The sequence below is a fragment of the Accipiter gentilis genome, chromosome 1 (assembly GCF_929443795.1).
Source record: "Accipiter gentilis chromosome 1, bAccGen1.1, whole genome shotgun sequence".
NCBI lineage: Eukaryota > Metazoa > Chordata > Aves > Accipitriformes > Accipitridae > Astur > Astur gentilis.
Window position 1 is genome coordinate 25,041,092 of NC_064880.1, and position 17,940 is coordinate 25,059,031.

Sequence of the window (17,940 nt, forward strand, 5' to 3'; positions counted from 1 at the left end):
GCTCAGGAAGAAAAATAGAAAGTGTATTTTGTAAGCATCATAGTAACCATAGAACACTTGGATATCTGTTTTGAAATGATAGATTGGGAAACAGAACTCTTGTCTAAAACATTAATAGGATGGTTCCTGCTCAGAGACATAACTGATGTGATTACCTGCAAATGGGATAAGCAAGAAAAACAAAAACCCAACCACCAAACCATAGTGCAGGCTAAAAGTGTAAACTTGATTGAAGTCTTCCATTTCAATTAGCAATCATAAACCCTCATTTTTGTCCTGGTTATGCATTTTCACTTTAATGGAGTTTATAGAATTGCATATTACTAAATCTGATTTCTTTTAAGAGTAGCGTGAGAATGATGGGCAAAAAAATTCAGAAAACTAGTAATTCAGGGTGTCTTAAATTTGGGGTGACCAAAAAAGTATGTATTAAAAGTGGGCAAGTGTCTTTGCTGAAATCTAGAAATGCTTTGATGGTGTCCAGCTGGGAACCAGAAGAGTAAGTTGAAAGCCTTGGCTATGAGTTCTCATGTTTTGTGATGCGTTTAAAGCAGGAACACCTGTCAGGAAGGAGTCAGTCTCAAGTTTAATTTTATTTTGTTGTTTCACAAAAAAGGTTTCTATTTGTTTAATGGGACTTGAGGTTTTCACCATTCATTTAACAGGATTTCATGGTACACTCAGGATTTGAGTAAATCAGATTGACAGAAGCCTTTGTATTAATTTTTTAAAAGGCTGCTTTTCCCCATTCTAATTTCTACAGTATTTTTGTAAATAAGTGTGTTTTGAAGATACCAATCTCACTCTTACAGTTTAATTGTACAGCATCATTAAAACAGCCGAAACCAATACTCAGGGCTGTGACAACTTCAGGGATTATTTTAAGAACATTTTTAATTACATTGAAAATATGTTTAAAGTAGAAGAGTTACAGAAGCTGTATCCTTCCATATGTAAAAGTTTTATTCAATCTGTGAACTTAATCTAGCAATCACGCAGATTCCAACATCGTTAGCAAATCCATTCTATAGGATGATGAAATGTCTCCCTGTGACCTATTCAGATTTGTGTTGAAATATTTATACCTGGTTTGAAACAAGTTTGTTACTGTAGGGCAGACAGAACACGTTATACAGGTGAAGTCAGCTGTATTTCTCATATACCCGCGGTGTAACACGAATTGATAGCTTTGATACCAACCTTCGTATTTGATTGATGTATATTTGTTTTGGCAGGGGTGTTGTCTTAGATACTGTCCTTCCTCCCCTCCCATGGTGTCCCCTGTTGGCTTTCGTACCCAGTTCCCTGCTCAGCATAACCGCAGTTGTACAGCACAGCTGTCAGGGCACTGCTGGGCTGGAACAGGCACCTGGGAGTAGGAGGCAAGGGATGCTTGAGCTGGTGCTTGTGCTGCGAGAAATGAACATCAAACAATGTCTGTATTTGATCTGAAATCAAGTACTTAGATCTGTAGAAGGATTTTGCATAAGTGCAAACTAAGGATTACTATTTATCATTATTGCCTTTTTCATCTTCATGTTATTTTAAAATAATCAGAATAGCCTTTGAAGTTAGGGAACGTACTGTTTTTTCCATTATATAACTAGCTAACATAAAGTACAAAGAAACAAAGTAACCTGCCTAAGATCAGGCTATTATATATCAGAGCCAGAAACAGAACCCAAGTTTCTCTTTGCTTTGTATTTCAAGTTAGGGAAAATTTTTCTTTCCTTTAGGAAGAAAATGCATTCACACATATCTGATACATGCACTCGTGTGTCCTCATACAAGATGCAGTTATCTGAAGAAGGTCACTCCAGCTGATGCCTTGGAAACAAGCTGCGTGTCAGTGGAGACTATTGATTTTATTGGGGTCCTGAGGTTAAAGCTTTCCTCCTCACTGGGCTGTTCTCGCTGTTTCAGCTTCCACCCTGCTGAGTGCTGGCCATGCCTCTGCCTCCTCCTGACTGCTCTGTTGGGCTTGTCAGATTTCCAGACCCTTTTCTGTCCTTAATTTCCTTCTGCTTTAGGCTGTCCCCAAATAGCTGTGTCTCACATCTGTGAAGTATCTTTGAGAAGGAGTTTCTTCCTGCCCAGAAGCCAGCTGACTCTCCATTTAAGCAAGGATAGGGATAGAGGAAAATAGCCTTTGCTAAGGCCTCCCAGCTGGGGAGGAGAGACCGTCTTCAGCAGGAACCAGGAGAGGTTCCGCTGCTCCGCTGGCTTCCTCTGCTCACTGGCGTGGACACAGGGGATTGCAGCAGAGGGAGAGCGGTGTCTTCAGTGACGGCGCTGTGCTGGATGGGAGCTGAACGAGGAATGGGAGTGAGAGAGAGAAACTGAGAGACCCTGATGCCGACTGAATGAGAGTGCCTAAGGTCTTGAGGAAGAGAAGGGAAGATACTCTTCACTGTTCCTCAGGGACCCTGGAGCGAGATAGGAGGGGGATTTTTGGCTGGCCCCAACGTCCCGGTTTCTGCTTCACCACTCAATTCTTTCTAACCATAGTTTCATCTGCGACATACCTGGTAAGACCAACCAGTGCAATGTTAGAGGGTAGAGACATGTAATGATTTTTCTCATCTTAAAGTTACGAAAGACTTTTAAAGTATTTTTGAAGTCTTAAAAAGAGAATCTGCTAAAAGTTAGAAATTATATGGCCATGTAGAGAAGATGACTGGGAAAAAGAGGAGAGTAAGAGGGAGGATTAATGGGAAAATGGGACATGTACTTTCATGTTAGACTTTGTCCTTCTAAACCATGATAGGAAGAGCAGGATCAGATGCATACCTTTTGGAATACCACGGGTGTTATTTGAATTGGCATTAGCCAGACAAACACAAGCCTTAGTAACCATGAATGTGTTTCTACAACGTCAGACAGATTTAACTCACAGCCCAGTAGCACATGCCTTCAAATTTAAAATTACAAAACCTTTTACGTGCAAGAATGTGTGCTATACTGAGTTGTACTGAAAGTATAGAAAAATGTTCTTGAATTAAAGAAAATAGGAAGAGCTAAGTTTTAATACTAAAATATTTGCTACACCTGTGGATTACCATTGAAGATTACAGTTTTAAGCTGATTTAGGACATTAGCTCTGAAGTACTAGGACATAAACCAGAGGTGTAATGAAAGGTTTTGTCAATACTCATTTTCACCTTATCTGTTTGTACCAATCTTGGGATTTTATTTGAACATTTTAGTTACCTAAAACTGTGCTGTAATTCAGATTTCATTGCATGTTTAGGAAAATTATTTTGGAATAAACACCCCATACAATCATGTCCATTAAATCAGTTCATTTTTCATTGCCTGTTACTAAGGTTGACAGGAAAAAAGTATTCCTGAACCTCAGTCAGGGGCGTGCAGCTTTATTGACAGGACATTAGTCCTCTGTGTACCTGCCTGCCCAGGAGCGCAGGAGCAGGCAGCGCAGAGCTGGCGGCAGGCGGAACCAGCATTGCACCTCTGCGCCGCAGCTGGCTCCACGGCCGTGAACGGAGACACCCGGCGCTCCTCCAGGGTGCACCCAGCAAGCGCCTGCTTGGACAGGCCCGGCTGCCCCATGCTTCTTGGGCTTGGCTCAGCCTTCCCTCTGAGGAAATTGCTGGCAAGGGGGGGATGTGGGTTTGTAGGAGCGAGGGGAGCACGACTGATTGGTAGACAGCATTGCTGGGCTTTGGAGCTCTCGAAGACACAAAAAATGCAGGCACGCGGGATTAGAGCTGCCTTTTCTAAAAGACTTGGTGGTTTGTGGGGGTTGTTTGTTTGCTCACCCATATAAAAATAGGCATTTTAGTGTTTCGATGTCACTTTTTGAGCTGTATTTTTAGTGCCTGGGAACATTACAAACATGAAATACTTAGCTATTGAGCCTGTTGGATTTAAAATAGCTTCAAATAGCTTTAAAGAGGCTTTCTGAAGTACTCATTTTTTTCTGTTGCAGCACGTGCATTTTTTCATCCAGTGTTTTTACAGAAGCTGGAAGAATGCCGTTATGTTCAAGCCTGTGTTACCGTTTGGTTTGATAAAGAAGTCCCTTTGGTCCAAGATCAATATAAAGGGACAATGTAGATGTTTTTTGCAGCCTTTTAATTAAAAAACATTTTTCTGACTATTTTATTTCAATATAGAAGATGACCCCAGCATGTGGTTAAGTGCCCAAATTAGCTTTCCATTAAGCTTGAAGGCAAGTTTGAGGTGTACTCGAATGCAGTTTGCCTACAGAAGCAAGGTATTTTTTTATCTTTGTAGTAACCAAGTATTTATTGGTATATAGGGAACTTCAGAAAGATAATCTAAATTAGGTTTTGGTTTTTAATTGCTATTCATTTTACATGCATTGTGATTATAAGGGTCTGTTCAGTAGTGTTAGAAACTATGCTGAAGATGCCCAGACTCACAGAAGAAAAGGCAGAAAGAGAAGTTGTGCTGGGTTTTTATCAGCTCAGGAATTACTTCTGTACAAACGTGACAAGCTGCTAATTCACCTCTCTGTATGTAGTCATCAAAGAAAGAGCCATTAGGTAGGGATTGCATAACCCACTTCTCTGCCAAAGAAGTTACCACACGTGCTTAATTTTTAAGTTTCGTGTATCAGCACAGCCTTCAGTTTTCAAAACAAAGAAAAAAGGTGAATCTAATACCCGCGGCCTAGCTCCGGATCAGGTGCTTGGTGGCAGCTGGTACCCCTGGGGAGGATGGAGGCACCAGAAAGGATTCCACCCCTCGGACCACCTGGCTGCAGGGGCAGCGGCAGAGCCGCCCTCTTTGAGACAAAGCCCAGAAAGCTCAAATCTAAACTGTGTTTTCTGACAGCAGATTTTTAAAGAGATCTGCCTATTGACACTCTGCCATCACGAATGACTGACTTCTAGCTGTAGCAGGATTCCTCTGGAGCGTGTTACAGAAAATAAATTTTACAGCCCAAGCTGGCTGTATGATGTTTTGAGGCGTTCTCTGAGGCGGCAGACAGGATGCATCACAATGCATCACTGCCAGGTTGTGATGTTACTGCAAGTCTCATGAGAATCTGGTGCTTTCTTACAGCCCAGGTTCCATACAGTGACGTGATTATGTCAAAAATGAATTAAAATTTTAGCTCTCCTGTTATGGAGAAAAAAACATGGGGATGTGTTATAAAGGACAGTTCATGACAATGATTATAGAAGATTTTATATAAAAAGTTAAAATCAGTCAAATATGATGGTGCTAAGTGCAAAGTGGAAACATATTAGTGACTGTATAAATCTCTTCTTCAAATAATGGAATGATTGGAACTAAGTGCAAATTTTCTGCTTCATCTAAGTCAATAGACTAGAAACCAGGGATTTGCTCTTAAGTCCAGGGAAAACATCCGTTTTCAATTGTGAAGGAAAATTGCTTTAAGGTTACTGCTTGGCAGGATTATTTTGTTAAAGAATGTTGCACCATCTCCCACAAAAAATACAGTTCCTGTTGTGCTTTTCATTTGTGTGAACACCAAGTGCTCAGTCCTCTTCCATGAAAGTTTTCTTTCTAACTTGATTGTGCATTCAGGTCCCTCCAAAAATTGTATGTGAAATAGTGTTCCTTAAGTTAACTTTGATTTAACTATTGAAGGTGGTCACATTGATAGGTATCGGGTATTTGCATTTTATGCTATCTTATTACAAAATGTGGACATGGATTTTGATTTTATTAATAATTTGTCAAGCACTTAGAGAAGGATACAGCCTCACTTCAAATGTACGGGCTCATAAATCAGAATTAGGATAATAGTAGTTTTAGAACATGGACCTATAAAAGCTTAGGTGAACAGGAAGAGTTGTTTGGGAAATGCAATTTTTTTCCTTTCATCATTCTCAACTATACATAGGTTTAATGAAAAACAGGCAATAGCTGCTGCTGGAGTTCATTGTAAAGGTCTGTAGAATATAAGGTATTCTGACAATGTAGTTCCAGCTTAACTGGAAAAGTAAGTTTAAATGCATTTAGTTAAATTGGTGTAGAAGGCTATGTGATTGGGATTCTTGTTTGCATGTATGAAAGTCTGACCTATGTCCATGTGTGTAAAAGGCTGCTATCATATGTCTTCATGTATTTCTTCCTTGCAAGTTCTCTGCTTATTTTTTTTCTTTCACATTTTCTTCCCTGTAGTGAATGAATTTAAGATTTACTTAAGATATTTTGAGTCATTTTGGTATAGTGTTTATATTGGAGGCTTTCTTGTCATTTGCCTCTAGCATGGTGAAGACTGAACTCTTGCTGTGGGACACTGGATCAGGAATGAGGTAGCGGTCAGTTGGTTGGAAAGAAATGTTGATTACTGTCCAGAAAAGAGGGGAAAAAAAGACCTGATGAGGTGTTTTGGTTTGGTTGGAATGTACTGCTAGAATGCAGTAAGGGATGAGGGCTTATTTTACACTCTGCGGAAGATTCCTAGGACATGTTTGATATAAGCTACGTGTAGACGGAACAGATAAATAGATCTGTAGGCCCTTGGAAAAGATTGCTAATTGTATATTTTTTTGAAGGGCCAAGATCTTATCACCGTCGTGAAAGTTGTGCAGGGCTACTGTGAAAAGAAATGTGACTTTAAAAGCAAGTAGAATTAATTATACTTGAAAAGTCTCTTTTCCAATCTGCAGAGCATATTTGCAGTCATCTGCAGCTAAAGGCCATATTGCCCCCACACTTCAGCCTTCCATCGCGCGCTGTGTTGGTGACTGAACTGTAAGGTTTCCCTCATGCTGCTTCTGATCTCATCCTCAGTATCATTGAAAGTCCTTAATAGAAAAGCAACTTCTACACCAGACTGGCAATGAACATACTGAATCTATCACATCAAAGAAATAGTTGTAGGATGGCGTGAAGACTCCGCTTCTTTTTAAAGTGATCTGTATGGGCAGATCTTTGAGTCCCTGTGTAGTTTTACTGACTTTGATCAGAGTCCATACAGCTGCAGTTGTTTTGAAGAATCAGATGTTACTGTACTGTGAAGATTAAAGGATGGTGTTTTCCTTATGTGTTGGAGACTAACGTTGCTACTTACTTGGTGATATGGCAATTTAAATAAATATTAATATTTTGGTACCTATCAGCTGAAAGACCACTTGGCTTCTGATATAGCGATACCAGAAATTCTGTGGGAACTTAGGTAGTTATTTTTAAAACTGATTTTCATTATATAGAATAATTGTATGTTTCTCTAAAATGTTTTTATACGATGCTTATCTAAACTTAAATACACACATATTTTATAGAATTATTTACTACTGTGTGACAAATACACAGCTGTGAGTCATTTACATGAAGAGTAGACAGATTTCTAAAAATGGAATGAAAAGCCTTAATAGCAATATAGAGATCTGGTGGAAATTTGTGTGCAAATGTCCTTTATTATATGATCACTCTCATATAAATATATAGCATTGAAACAACATTTCAAAGGCTAAGGTTTCATATTCAAACTTTCAAAGATTAGAAGGAAACAACGTCATTGCTTGCACAGTTTTAAGGCCATCTCCGTGTACGTGTTGTGATACAGCCTTTAATTATACAATCAAATTTTTCCCCATGGGATTCCTAATTTTTCAACATGGCTAACACTGACTGCCTTTTCTCATGGCTGTCTTAAGATGTCTCACCATAACAGTGATCTCTACAGTGTCCCAAGGAGCTCTTTGGCCATCATGGTGTAGTACCTTTGGTATAGTGGTAGAGAAGAGTTTTCAGGACAGCTTTCAGCTGCTATAAGAAGGAGACTATCCTTCCTTCTCGTCATTTCCCATTCCATTTGCTTCATATTTTGTAATGGTATTAATAGTATCAGGGCCAACAATCTGGTGAAAAGTGAAGTAGGAAATGTGAAAACTTTGCATGGGTTCTTCACAGTTTGTGACCCAGGCTGGAATATTTTACCTTCACAGGGCACACTTGGGTGCTTGAACTGACGCAGTAACATTGGTGGCGGTGGGTTAGTTGATGCTTTATCTGCAGCGGCCACAGAGGGAAGATATATCAGAGTGGGGGGAACTAAGGCGATAGCTGTCTGCAGGTTTCACAGTATTTGCTGATGGGAAAGGAAGATACAGGAATTACGCATCCTCTTTTTGGCTCCCAGGGAAGAGTTCTGTATGTTTACAGACTGTTTTGCTGTTGGCCGTTGTTAACTAGTTTTGTCTCAGTTTTCTCTGATTTCTCAAAGTGTTCTTTGGTAATAGGATAAATGCTGATTTTAAAGTATGGAAAGAGGAAGCATATAAAAGAGCCTTTCATTTTTGAAAGTTAAATTACAGAGAAATAAAAGAGGAAGCTTTTTCAAGCAGAGGCACAGATTGGAATACTTTTGCATTAATTACTATTACAAGCTTATGTTTATAGTGGAAAAGTTAATTTGAAGGAAAAATATTATTCCTCCTGAAGCCATTAGCACTGTCAGTGTTCTTCATTCTGTGTCATTCCTGAGGAAGGTTAGGAAGGCAGCAGTAGACAACCTCCATATGTGGCAATGTGGAAGCTTAATTTTAAAAAATTAATTTACCAAAGATATTGTCTAAGTGTTTGGAAACTATTATGGCAGTGATGCCTGAGAGAAGAGAGAGAAATCCCTAATGTGGTAGAAGTGCCTGCAGGGAGTATCCGAAGTGCAGGGCTGGGTTCAGCCAGATGACTCACTTCTGAGTGTTAGAAGCATTCTCCTTCACAGTTTGCTCTGAAATACATTCTCAATTATTCGTGTGTACCTTTGACAAACTTCTCTCCATACACAGGAGCTGTTGTACTCGGGTTTTTGGAACCTGAAAACAAGCTCTTTGTTGATGGTGAGGTCAGCACGCTTCTGGGAACGGTGGCTTGTTGGTTACCAGCTGCTCCCCAGCTAGAAGGAGGTCGTCTCTGTTTTAATGAGTTGTGCTTTGTTTCTTTTTCTTATTTTAAAAACAAAACAAAACAAAAAAACCCACAACACAACTGTTATACTATTTGCTGTGATATTTCTTTGTGATGGCTTTAGTGGACTTCAGAAAAATGTTGACTAGTTTCAGAATTACTGGCAGTAATGTTTCAAGATAGAAGTGTGTACATGCTGGGTGCTTTCTAAATGGCATCCTCACAGTGCTGCTTGAAGAGTCAGTAGCCCTGTCAGCAGTGCTCTCCCTCTCCCATCCAAGTGGGATAAGAAGTTGGCTCTTCAGGTGTTCTGGGCCTTACAACAGTTTCTGTTGGTTTTAATTTTTTGTTTTGGCAGATTTTGGTTTAGATCAGGGAGCCTAAGTGGAAGTTGGAAATAAAACCCTCACATATAAATAGCAGTGAAACAAGCAACTACACTAACCTCTGCTTTCAGTAACAGTAACATAAACTTGAAGAAGCTTTGCTGATATCTTCTGTGTACAAGTGTAGGTAGAATTTGGCTCAGCAGTCAGCTCCTTAATTAGTGGATTTTCTAGAGTCTGCAGCTAATTCTGCTCAGCATATGCTATTGCTTTTTTTTATGCTACATATTGGTTTGGGAATAATACTGAGATACCAGTGTTCCCAGTCTGAAATTGGAAACCACTGTTGGACAGTTGGTTTTTCGTTTGGTTTGTATTTGTCACTAAAGAAATACCCACATATTGGTAATGATCCCCAAAACTCAAATGAGATTGTTGAATAGTAGTTATGCATGTTTAAAGTCAGTTCATACTATGACATGACAAAAAAATACTGAAGGCGTAGGGCAGGAGTCTTGTCATTGTAAATAAACTTTAAAAGCAGAGTTCACTGATTTGGGGATGGGATTGTTAACAGTTTCAGACCAACAAAGTCTTACTTCAGAAAATGTTGTTTATGCTCTGTGATGCATCTGGAGCTACTGATAGAAAGTGTAATATCAAATAAACTTTCATAATTAATTTCTTAATCTTAAGGACTTGTCGTTGTTTCAGACAGGACTATAAGTTCATGGAAGAAAACATGAAAAGAAATTTGTATACATGTGTATTTTACATTCTTATTTAAAAAGTGCCTTGCTTAAAGGTCAGTAATTACTTTCATTGACCCACACTGATGTGCCTTTTGGTGAGTTAGTTAAAATGCATCTCCAAATAATACCAAGAGAAATATGGCTTGTATGTGTATGTATATACAAAATATGTATTATTTTACTTAAAAGTAGATAAAAGAGGAAATGTGAACCTCTGCAATGCCTTGAGAGGTCCTGTCTGGTTTTGGCTTTGCCGGCATTTCTCATCTAGGCATTTAAAGTCAACTCGGCAGCTGGTGTAACAGGCTAAAGATGAAATATATCCAAAGAAAGAGATGGATTGAAAAAACTAATTAGTTAATAAGAGTCTTGTTAAGCTTTGGAAGGTTTTAAAACTGGGTCAATAAATGACATACCCTTTTTGTTCTATTTAAGGAAGATTGATAATCTGACAACATCAAAAGTTATTAGTCATATGGAACAGATAGAGGGCAGATAGAAATAATACTTTTTGTGGGTTTTTTTGTGGCCATCTGGAACTTTTGTCATACTGTTTGTTTTGTGCTTTTCTTTTTACGTAGAATTACAAGTAAAAGATAGCGAAATTGTCCTTGCTGAGAAATGACTGGCCATCAAATGCAGCATTTTACTCATTCAGATTGTTTTGAGCTGCACGTTCCCACTCCATTGAGGTGTTCAGTTACCCTTATTAAGAAATCTGTATTTATCCTTAAATTTATAAATGTTGCTCAACAACCTGACAATAGTAGCTCACACTGTAGGACTGACTTGGGTATTGGAATGTTGACACCATCATTTTAAAATGTTTATAAGAATTAAAAATTGGTTCAAGATAAGCCAATCTAAGATTTGTTAAGAAACAACTCTGCTTAAAAAAATTAAAATGCTCCTGTTGAAGGCCAGGGAAGTTCTTTGAGGTTACTTGGTGGCTGCACAGCTACCCACTAAAGAGAAAAAGCCCCCAGAGGGAATGGTCTATCAAGGAAAGAGAAAGCAACAGTCCTTTTTCTCTGCATGTTTTTCTACTGCTGATCGGCACAAAATGTTATTTGGAGATTTTCTAGTAGCTCTCCAGCCTGCATAATGCCACCATTCACAGGTTTCTAACAGGAGAAAGAGCAAGTGTGCCAGTGCAGCCAGAGCTGCTAAATAACCCCTGTTGCTCAGGATGCCCTTGCCCTCGGCCATGCTAGGAGTGGAGGAACAGCAAAACCCTGTTCCAGCGTAGAGGAGGGCCCTCATGATGGAGGCATGTTGTTAACCCTTTGATTATAAGAAGGAATAAAGTAGAGCAATCAAACGTCGGGTATTAGATAACATTTGGCAAACAGTAGTGGAAACGATTACTGAATGTTTAGCAATGGGAAGGTGGTAAATGGCTGCTCCTAGTTGCGTGGTCAAAGAAAATACAGCTGAGATTATAGCATAAAGCTCGGCCCCTCAAAACCTGCATTTTCTTAGTACATCCTAGGCACTATCTTGAACTGATGCAAAACCCACCACGTTTAATATATATTTTAAAAGGTAAGCCAATAAAATGTAAATTCCATTCACAAAAATATGAAAGTCAAAATTACATTTCCCTGCCAGCAATTATTCAGCTTCTTACACTTGTGTAATATTTTATATAGCTTTGTATGCTGTAAGTTTCCTTTATGATGTTGTGTTTTTTAATATATATGTATGTATGTATACGTTTTGAATTTGAAATATATATTTGTATATGTAGTAATGGTATTTCTTTTGATGGAACAAATTTAATTTTGATGGTGTCATGATTATCACAAGCTCCTTCTTATTTGAAGGGCTTATCAGATACAAGGTGCATGTTATTTTTGGTGGGTGATTTTTCACATACTTCTATTACAGCTGAAACTCTCACTGGTATTTTGTTTTACCAGCTTTTTATTATTTCCTCTTACCATTATGGTTATGTAGAAATGGAAGCTGTTGTCTTTTAAATTTGCTTTCTCTTCTTACCTGGTTCTCTTGCATCTATCCACACTGGGAACTGGAATAAGTGAATCATGTTTAATTTCTTTTAAATGCAGTTCAAGGAAAGTGAATTTGTCAGTTTATTCAGCTAGTGTAGACTGGGATAGATTGTATTTCAGTCTCACCTTAAAATTTACCTAATGTTTAAGCCTTGTGTGCATTTTATATTTTGTGGGTTTTAGCATAGTGAGGTCTCATTACAGTCTTTTAAGGAGTACTTTTAGCAATATATAAGACAAGTTTAAACATAGTTCCCAAACTTGGTTTTGAAGCCAAAGTAAATGAGGTCTTGTAGTGCCACATTCCAGTGATTCTGACATCAGAGGAATATCTGCAGTAATAAATTTTAATATAAAAGTGGCTGAAGTTTTATATGCCTACAAGAAGCAAGACTGGGGTCTGACATGGAGAAGCATTAACTTAACCATTCAAGACACTAACAAATTTTTTCATGAAAACTTTTTCCCCTGCTCTGGAAGAGAAAAAAAAAAGAAAGATAAAGCAAGGTACTGACATTTTGACAAAAATCAAATGTTATTTTAAAAAAGGCTCAATAAAACTAGTTATGTAATTTTGTTTAGTGTTTTACTGTTGTTTCAGGTTTCCTGATACTCTGCTGCAGTCTGTGGAGATATTTCTTTTTGTGAATTAAGGAGTGAGAGTTATGCTAAAAACTGTCTGAGGCCCAACAAAAAACAAATCAATACTCCAAAGTATTTTGAAATATTTCCACAAATGGACTTGTATCTAATGTACATTGTAGATATTTGATACAAAACATTCAGTATTCATCACATTTGCAGCATTATTAGCAAACTTTTTTGAGATTTCCATTCTGGGAAAAATAATGGAAAAAAACCCCAACTTGTAAAGGTTACAAACCTGGTTCATACCAGGAAGCTGGATTAAGGCAGAGATAGAAGAGCAGGACTGCATCAACTTGGCCTTGTATGGCTGGACTGAACTTTGTCAGCTAGAAAGAAGATTGACTTTCTGCTGTTGGTGCTTCTCTCTGCAAGGGTAGACTGGGAAAAGCTGCCAATGAACCTGCACTCAACTGTATTTCTGCTGATCAGCTCTTTTGCCATCCCTAGATTTTAAGAGGAAAAAGAGTTTAGTGCAGTGTCTTAAAATCCAGAGTGCAATTTTTTTTCCTCGTTGTTGTAATAACAATTACATGTTTTATAGTGCTGATTCTTTCAAATTTACAATTAAAGAGTCTTCTTCTTGTTTTCTTTCAGATTCTTCTCATTCTTTTCATCGAGATGAGACTATAGTTATTGCCCTTGCATCTGTGTCTGTACTGGCTGTTTTGATTGCTGCTCTGTTCTTTGGATACAGGATGCTTGCAGGTAGGGTTTGACGATACTGGGGTTTTTTATTGTTCTTTTGACTGTGTCTCAAAGTTATACTTATGTCTTCTGCTCTTCCCAGTCTCTACTATATGTTTGTACATAATGCTCCCCTTTCTCCTCTCTGAAACTTTATGGTGATATGCCTTTCATAACAGTCCAGAGAGATTTATGATTTCTCCAAGCTGGCATTTTGGGACCCATTTTTCTTCAAGAGATTTTCTGCTCAACACGGTTTAAGTGAGGTTGTGAACGTGCTTTATAGTTATTGCCAGTGACATTCAATTATCAAAATAGTTGTGTAGCAGATAGCGTTAAGTTTGTAGCTATCAGCACCTTCACTGCTGATTTCAGTGACTCTGAGAAGATTTTACATGTTTCCGTTTTACTTGTTATGTCCTTGCCTACAATATGGGTTTCTGCCAAGTCCCAGGTAAGTTGTATTTTTTTCACTTGTAGCATGGCAAAAAAAGGAAACTCTCTGATTCCCTCCTCACCTCCTTCCACAGGAGACCGTAAACAAGGTTTGCACAGTATGAACATGATGGAGGCAGCAGCATCAGAGCCCTCATTGGATCTGGATAATCTAAAGTTGTTGGAGGTAAATGTTCAACTCTGTTTCTTAATCTTCATTTTTATTCAATGTAACACTTGTGGTCATATCACCTCCCAGGTATAGTTACAGAAATAAATGTATCAGTGCTCCTGTAATGTTTTCTTCTAAATCACAGTTTAAAGAAGAAATGAAAATTTTAAAAAATGAATTAAATTAAATTAAAAAAAAAGGTTACCACAGTTACATTTTGCCTGGTTTTGTTAGTAAAATTGTTGGTATTAGCTAGAACATGTTCTACCTTGAGAAGAAATACTAAACGCTGGGAGGTAAGAGGGGAAATTGGAATGTGCTGTATTTCAGCATTACATCAAAAGATCCATCTTTTTGCTTGACACTGATCACTTGAAGTACAGTGTCCTACTGTAGTCATTTGAAATGCTTTAGTAACACTATTGGAATATAGAATTTATTGCAGATAGAGCAGTGTGTTTCAGTAGTGGTGCATTTATGTATACTCATTCTTCACAGTGGGGTACTCTCTATCTCCATGGCAACTAGAGGCCAACCAGAACTTTCTACTCAGCTTGGTGTTAGACATGTCATTAGAAAGCTGCAAAATGTTATGTTTTCAATTGGTATGCTTGATAGAACTTAGGGAATTTTTAAAAGCTTTTAGCCAGAAATAAATCAGCAGAATGACTGAGAGAATCTCAGAGAGTGGTACTTTTCTTCTTTTTGCCCATTAGAATTCACACCTAGAGACGCAGACTGCAGAGATGCAGTGTGGTCTGGGCTAATGGTGACAGCAGACTAATCGGCAAAGAAGTTTGGGAGCTTTCTACCAACAAAAAAGTACTTGAGGGAGAGTTTACAAGAGTATAAGGATGTGTATTGTAGAAGCATGCAAAGCCCCAGATTAAATTACTCACACTGATAAGCAGTCTTGGAAAAAGCAGCAACTACGTTGATAAAGAGATCTGCTATGGCGTCTTCCTCACCCCCAGTCATAAGGTGTTGCAGAACAAATTGTCTTAACCTGTGCTTGCCTTTTGACCTCTCTGTGGGTAGAATACATTCCAGGTTTGTACCTTGAAGTGACTCGCTGCTCTTTTGCAATCCACTGACATGGAAGGACTGAGAAATAGCAAGTCTGTATGTTAAAGGATACTTTATTGTTGAAAACTTTCCTGTTAGACAATTTTATCATCTTTAGAAGCATTGCTTTTGTAATCCCTTCTGCTTTCCTTCCTCCTCCAAGTGTAAGTATTTAAAAAGTAAAAAGATTCTGGTCTGTAAAATCCTTACCGTTTCATGTCTAGGTCTTCCTGAAAATTATTTAAATTGATACTTAAATTCTTATGTAGTTAGAATTTTTTGAGCTTTAGAAACTAGGGCTCTTCCTGAAGGTGGTCCTACGTTTTGGTTTAGAGCAGAGATTGCATCTTTCTTTAGTTGCCATGGAGATGGGAAAGGCTGGTCTGTGAAGAATGTCTAACACAGTGGGGGCTAGAATAAAGATTCACAGGTAGTAAGGAATTAATTATTCCTTTCTGTTAAAACCTGTTTACCTCTCTTGGTATCTATTTTGCACTACAAATGCATATATTGTTATTACTAACCTAAAAGGTACAGCTTATAAAGCTATCCTAAACCTAAAATGTTTAGCTTAACGTCTGTGATCTCTGGAGCTAATTAAAATTGATCACATAAAAGCTATAAATGTTTAGTAGGCAAAAGTTTAATAAGAGAATTAGCAGCACAAACCACATGGATTTTATTGATTCTATATATATAACTGCTGAATAGGTTATTTGTGATTTATTTACTGGGTATTCAGACCATGGATCGATTTACTAAGATCTAAGTTGTCCTATGCTGAGGTTTCCAGCTCCAAAATAGCTTTTGTGACAGCATTCTAATTCTAGTTTTCAATACAAAATATTCACTATATTCACTATTTTTTGTAGTGTAAGTCAGTGTAAAAGTTCACGTACAATCTTTGTAGAGTGAAAACTTGGGTTTTGTCTTCATTTATTATTTAGTGAACTAATTATTTACATTTTTTCACAGTTGATTGGCCGGGGACGATACGGAGCAGTGTATAAAGGCTCCCTAGATGAACGTCCAGTTGCTGTGAAAGTATTTTCTTTTGCTAATCGTCAAAACTTTGTCAACGAGAGGAACATTTACAGGATTCCACTGATGGAGCATGACAACATTGCGCGCTTCATTGTGGGGGATGAGAGATTCACTGCAGACGGCCGTATGGAATATTTATTGGTGATGGAGTATTACCCCAATGTAAGTGCTTCAAAGAAATCAATCAGATTGGTTTAGATTCCTCAGAATAGCCACATAACAAGGATGTACTTTAGTATTTGCAAGGTTTTTTCATTGTTGCTTCTTGCACAGTAATGTAAAAGTAATCCATATAAATTACAATTTTAATGAACCTCAGGGTGGTTTACTGTAATACCCTTTAAGATTTCCCAGTTAGTGCTACCAAATAGTCTTACAAATTCTTAGCTGTAGTATTTGCTTTTGGTTACCATGCAGGTTTTTTTAGTCAACTGTGCAATATTCAAGAACAGAATTTGACGAGTTGTTTTTACTTAAAAATAATATAATAAATTTAAAACTTCTTAGTATTAAGACATTATATCTCTGTTATGGTAGTTATGACCTCACTCAGTAGCTGTAAATGGTGGGGTTTTTTACAATGAAACATAGTAGACCCAATATTGTCAAACAAGTTTGTGGTACTATAAATCATGTTGGCTTTTCATCCTGTTATCTTCTTTAAAGCTTTCTGTGGCATACCATATTTATTTTGCTGCACCATATATTGGTGATGTAGGACAAATCTTAAGAAGGCACCCTTACTTTCCAGAACCTTATCTTCAAATCTCCTTAGCTAACTGAATGCTTATATCCCTCAAATTCATTGGTTTGAGTTCCTAACACTCTGTGTGTGTGTGTGTGTGTCTGTACAAGTGCATAGAAACAAAAATGTTTTAAAAATACACAGCATAAATGTGAATTGCCTTCATGAAAAATCATAAAATGTAATGTATATGGGGTTTATATATATGAAAATGCAAAAAATTACATTTCACAATTTATCTTGGGGTTTTTTGGCTTGTGTATGGGAAGGAACTTTAATTGTTCAGTTAAATAATTTTTTTAATGAGCTTTTTGGTCTGAAGTAAGTGAACTTACATTGTATTTACTCCAGTGTGTAAAGGTGATGGCTGAAGCCTGATTTGTTATGGGGACAGTAGGACAAAACCTGTTTATTCAAGTAGCAAAAAGAAACAGAGCAGTAATAAATAGCAGTAACGATGGCCTGTCTTAGGGTGTTTTAAGCTCTACATATATGCTTGTGTTGAAAGTTAAATGCATATGTGTATATAAGCATCTAAATATATATGCAAATTTAAGGCAGCAGCACTTCACAAATAAATAAAGAGTATCTAAACTGAAACTTTTAAGTGAGAACACACTTGATCATGTCAGCTTATGAGATGGACATCTAAGAAGAGATTGCAGAGACTAGAAATGACCATAGAAAAACCTCAGTCGTGCCTGTACCAGATGGACAGTGACAAAGCACGTCAGCTCTGGCCTGCGCTGGCAGAGTGGGCTTGTTTTCAACTAATTGAGTTAAGTGAAATCAAGCAAGTATTCTGCTCCTGGGAAGCCATAGCATAACTGTCATAACAGGTGATCCAGTTTTGCCGTTTTCTTGAATGAAAGGATTTTCATCTGAAATGTAATTTGATTGAAAATTGTGTCTTGTTGCTTATATAAACAGGATCTGTTAATGATCTGATTACATGCACAGATGAGGCTTATGACATCATATCAGATTCTTTCCCAATATGGTATTAAGAACAGCAAGATTAGTCTAAAATCAATCCACTGGTGGTTCGGAAGTCATTGGAAAAAGTGCACAGCAGGTGTAATTAATGCACAGTGTGATCCTTAATTCAGTGAGCAGATGTTCTGCTGTATGTGGAGTTAACAGCAGAGGAGGAAGCCTGCTGTGGCAGCCCTACTAAACG

The 17,940-nt window shown here is 37.8% G+C and overlaps 1 protein-coding gene across 4 annotated transcripts in view; it reads left to right on the forward strand.

Annotated features, from left to right (window-relative positions):
• BMPR2 (bone morphogenetic protein receptor type 2) overlaps nucleotides 1-17,940 on the forward strand; it is a 105,760-nt gene that overhangs the window by 70,517 nt on the left and 17,303 nt on the right. For all 4 annotated transcript variants that reach the window (XM_049798477.1, XM_049798486.1, XM_049798495.1 and 1 more), the window contains exons 4-6: nucleotides 13,210-13,320; nucleotides 13,830-13,921; nucleotides 15,947-16,177. In XM_049798477.1, coding sequence (XP_049654434.1) covers nucleotides 13,210-13,320; nucleotides 13,830-13,921; nucleotides 15,947-16,177 — 434 coding nt within the window. The remainder of the gene's footprint in view (nucleotides 1-13,209; nucleotides 13,321-13,829; nucleotides 13,922-15,946; nucleotides 16,178-17,940) is intronic.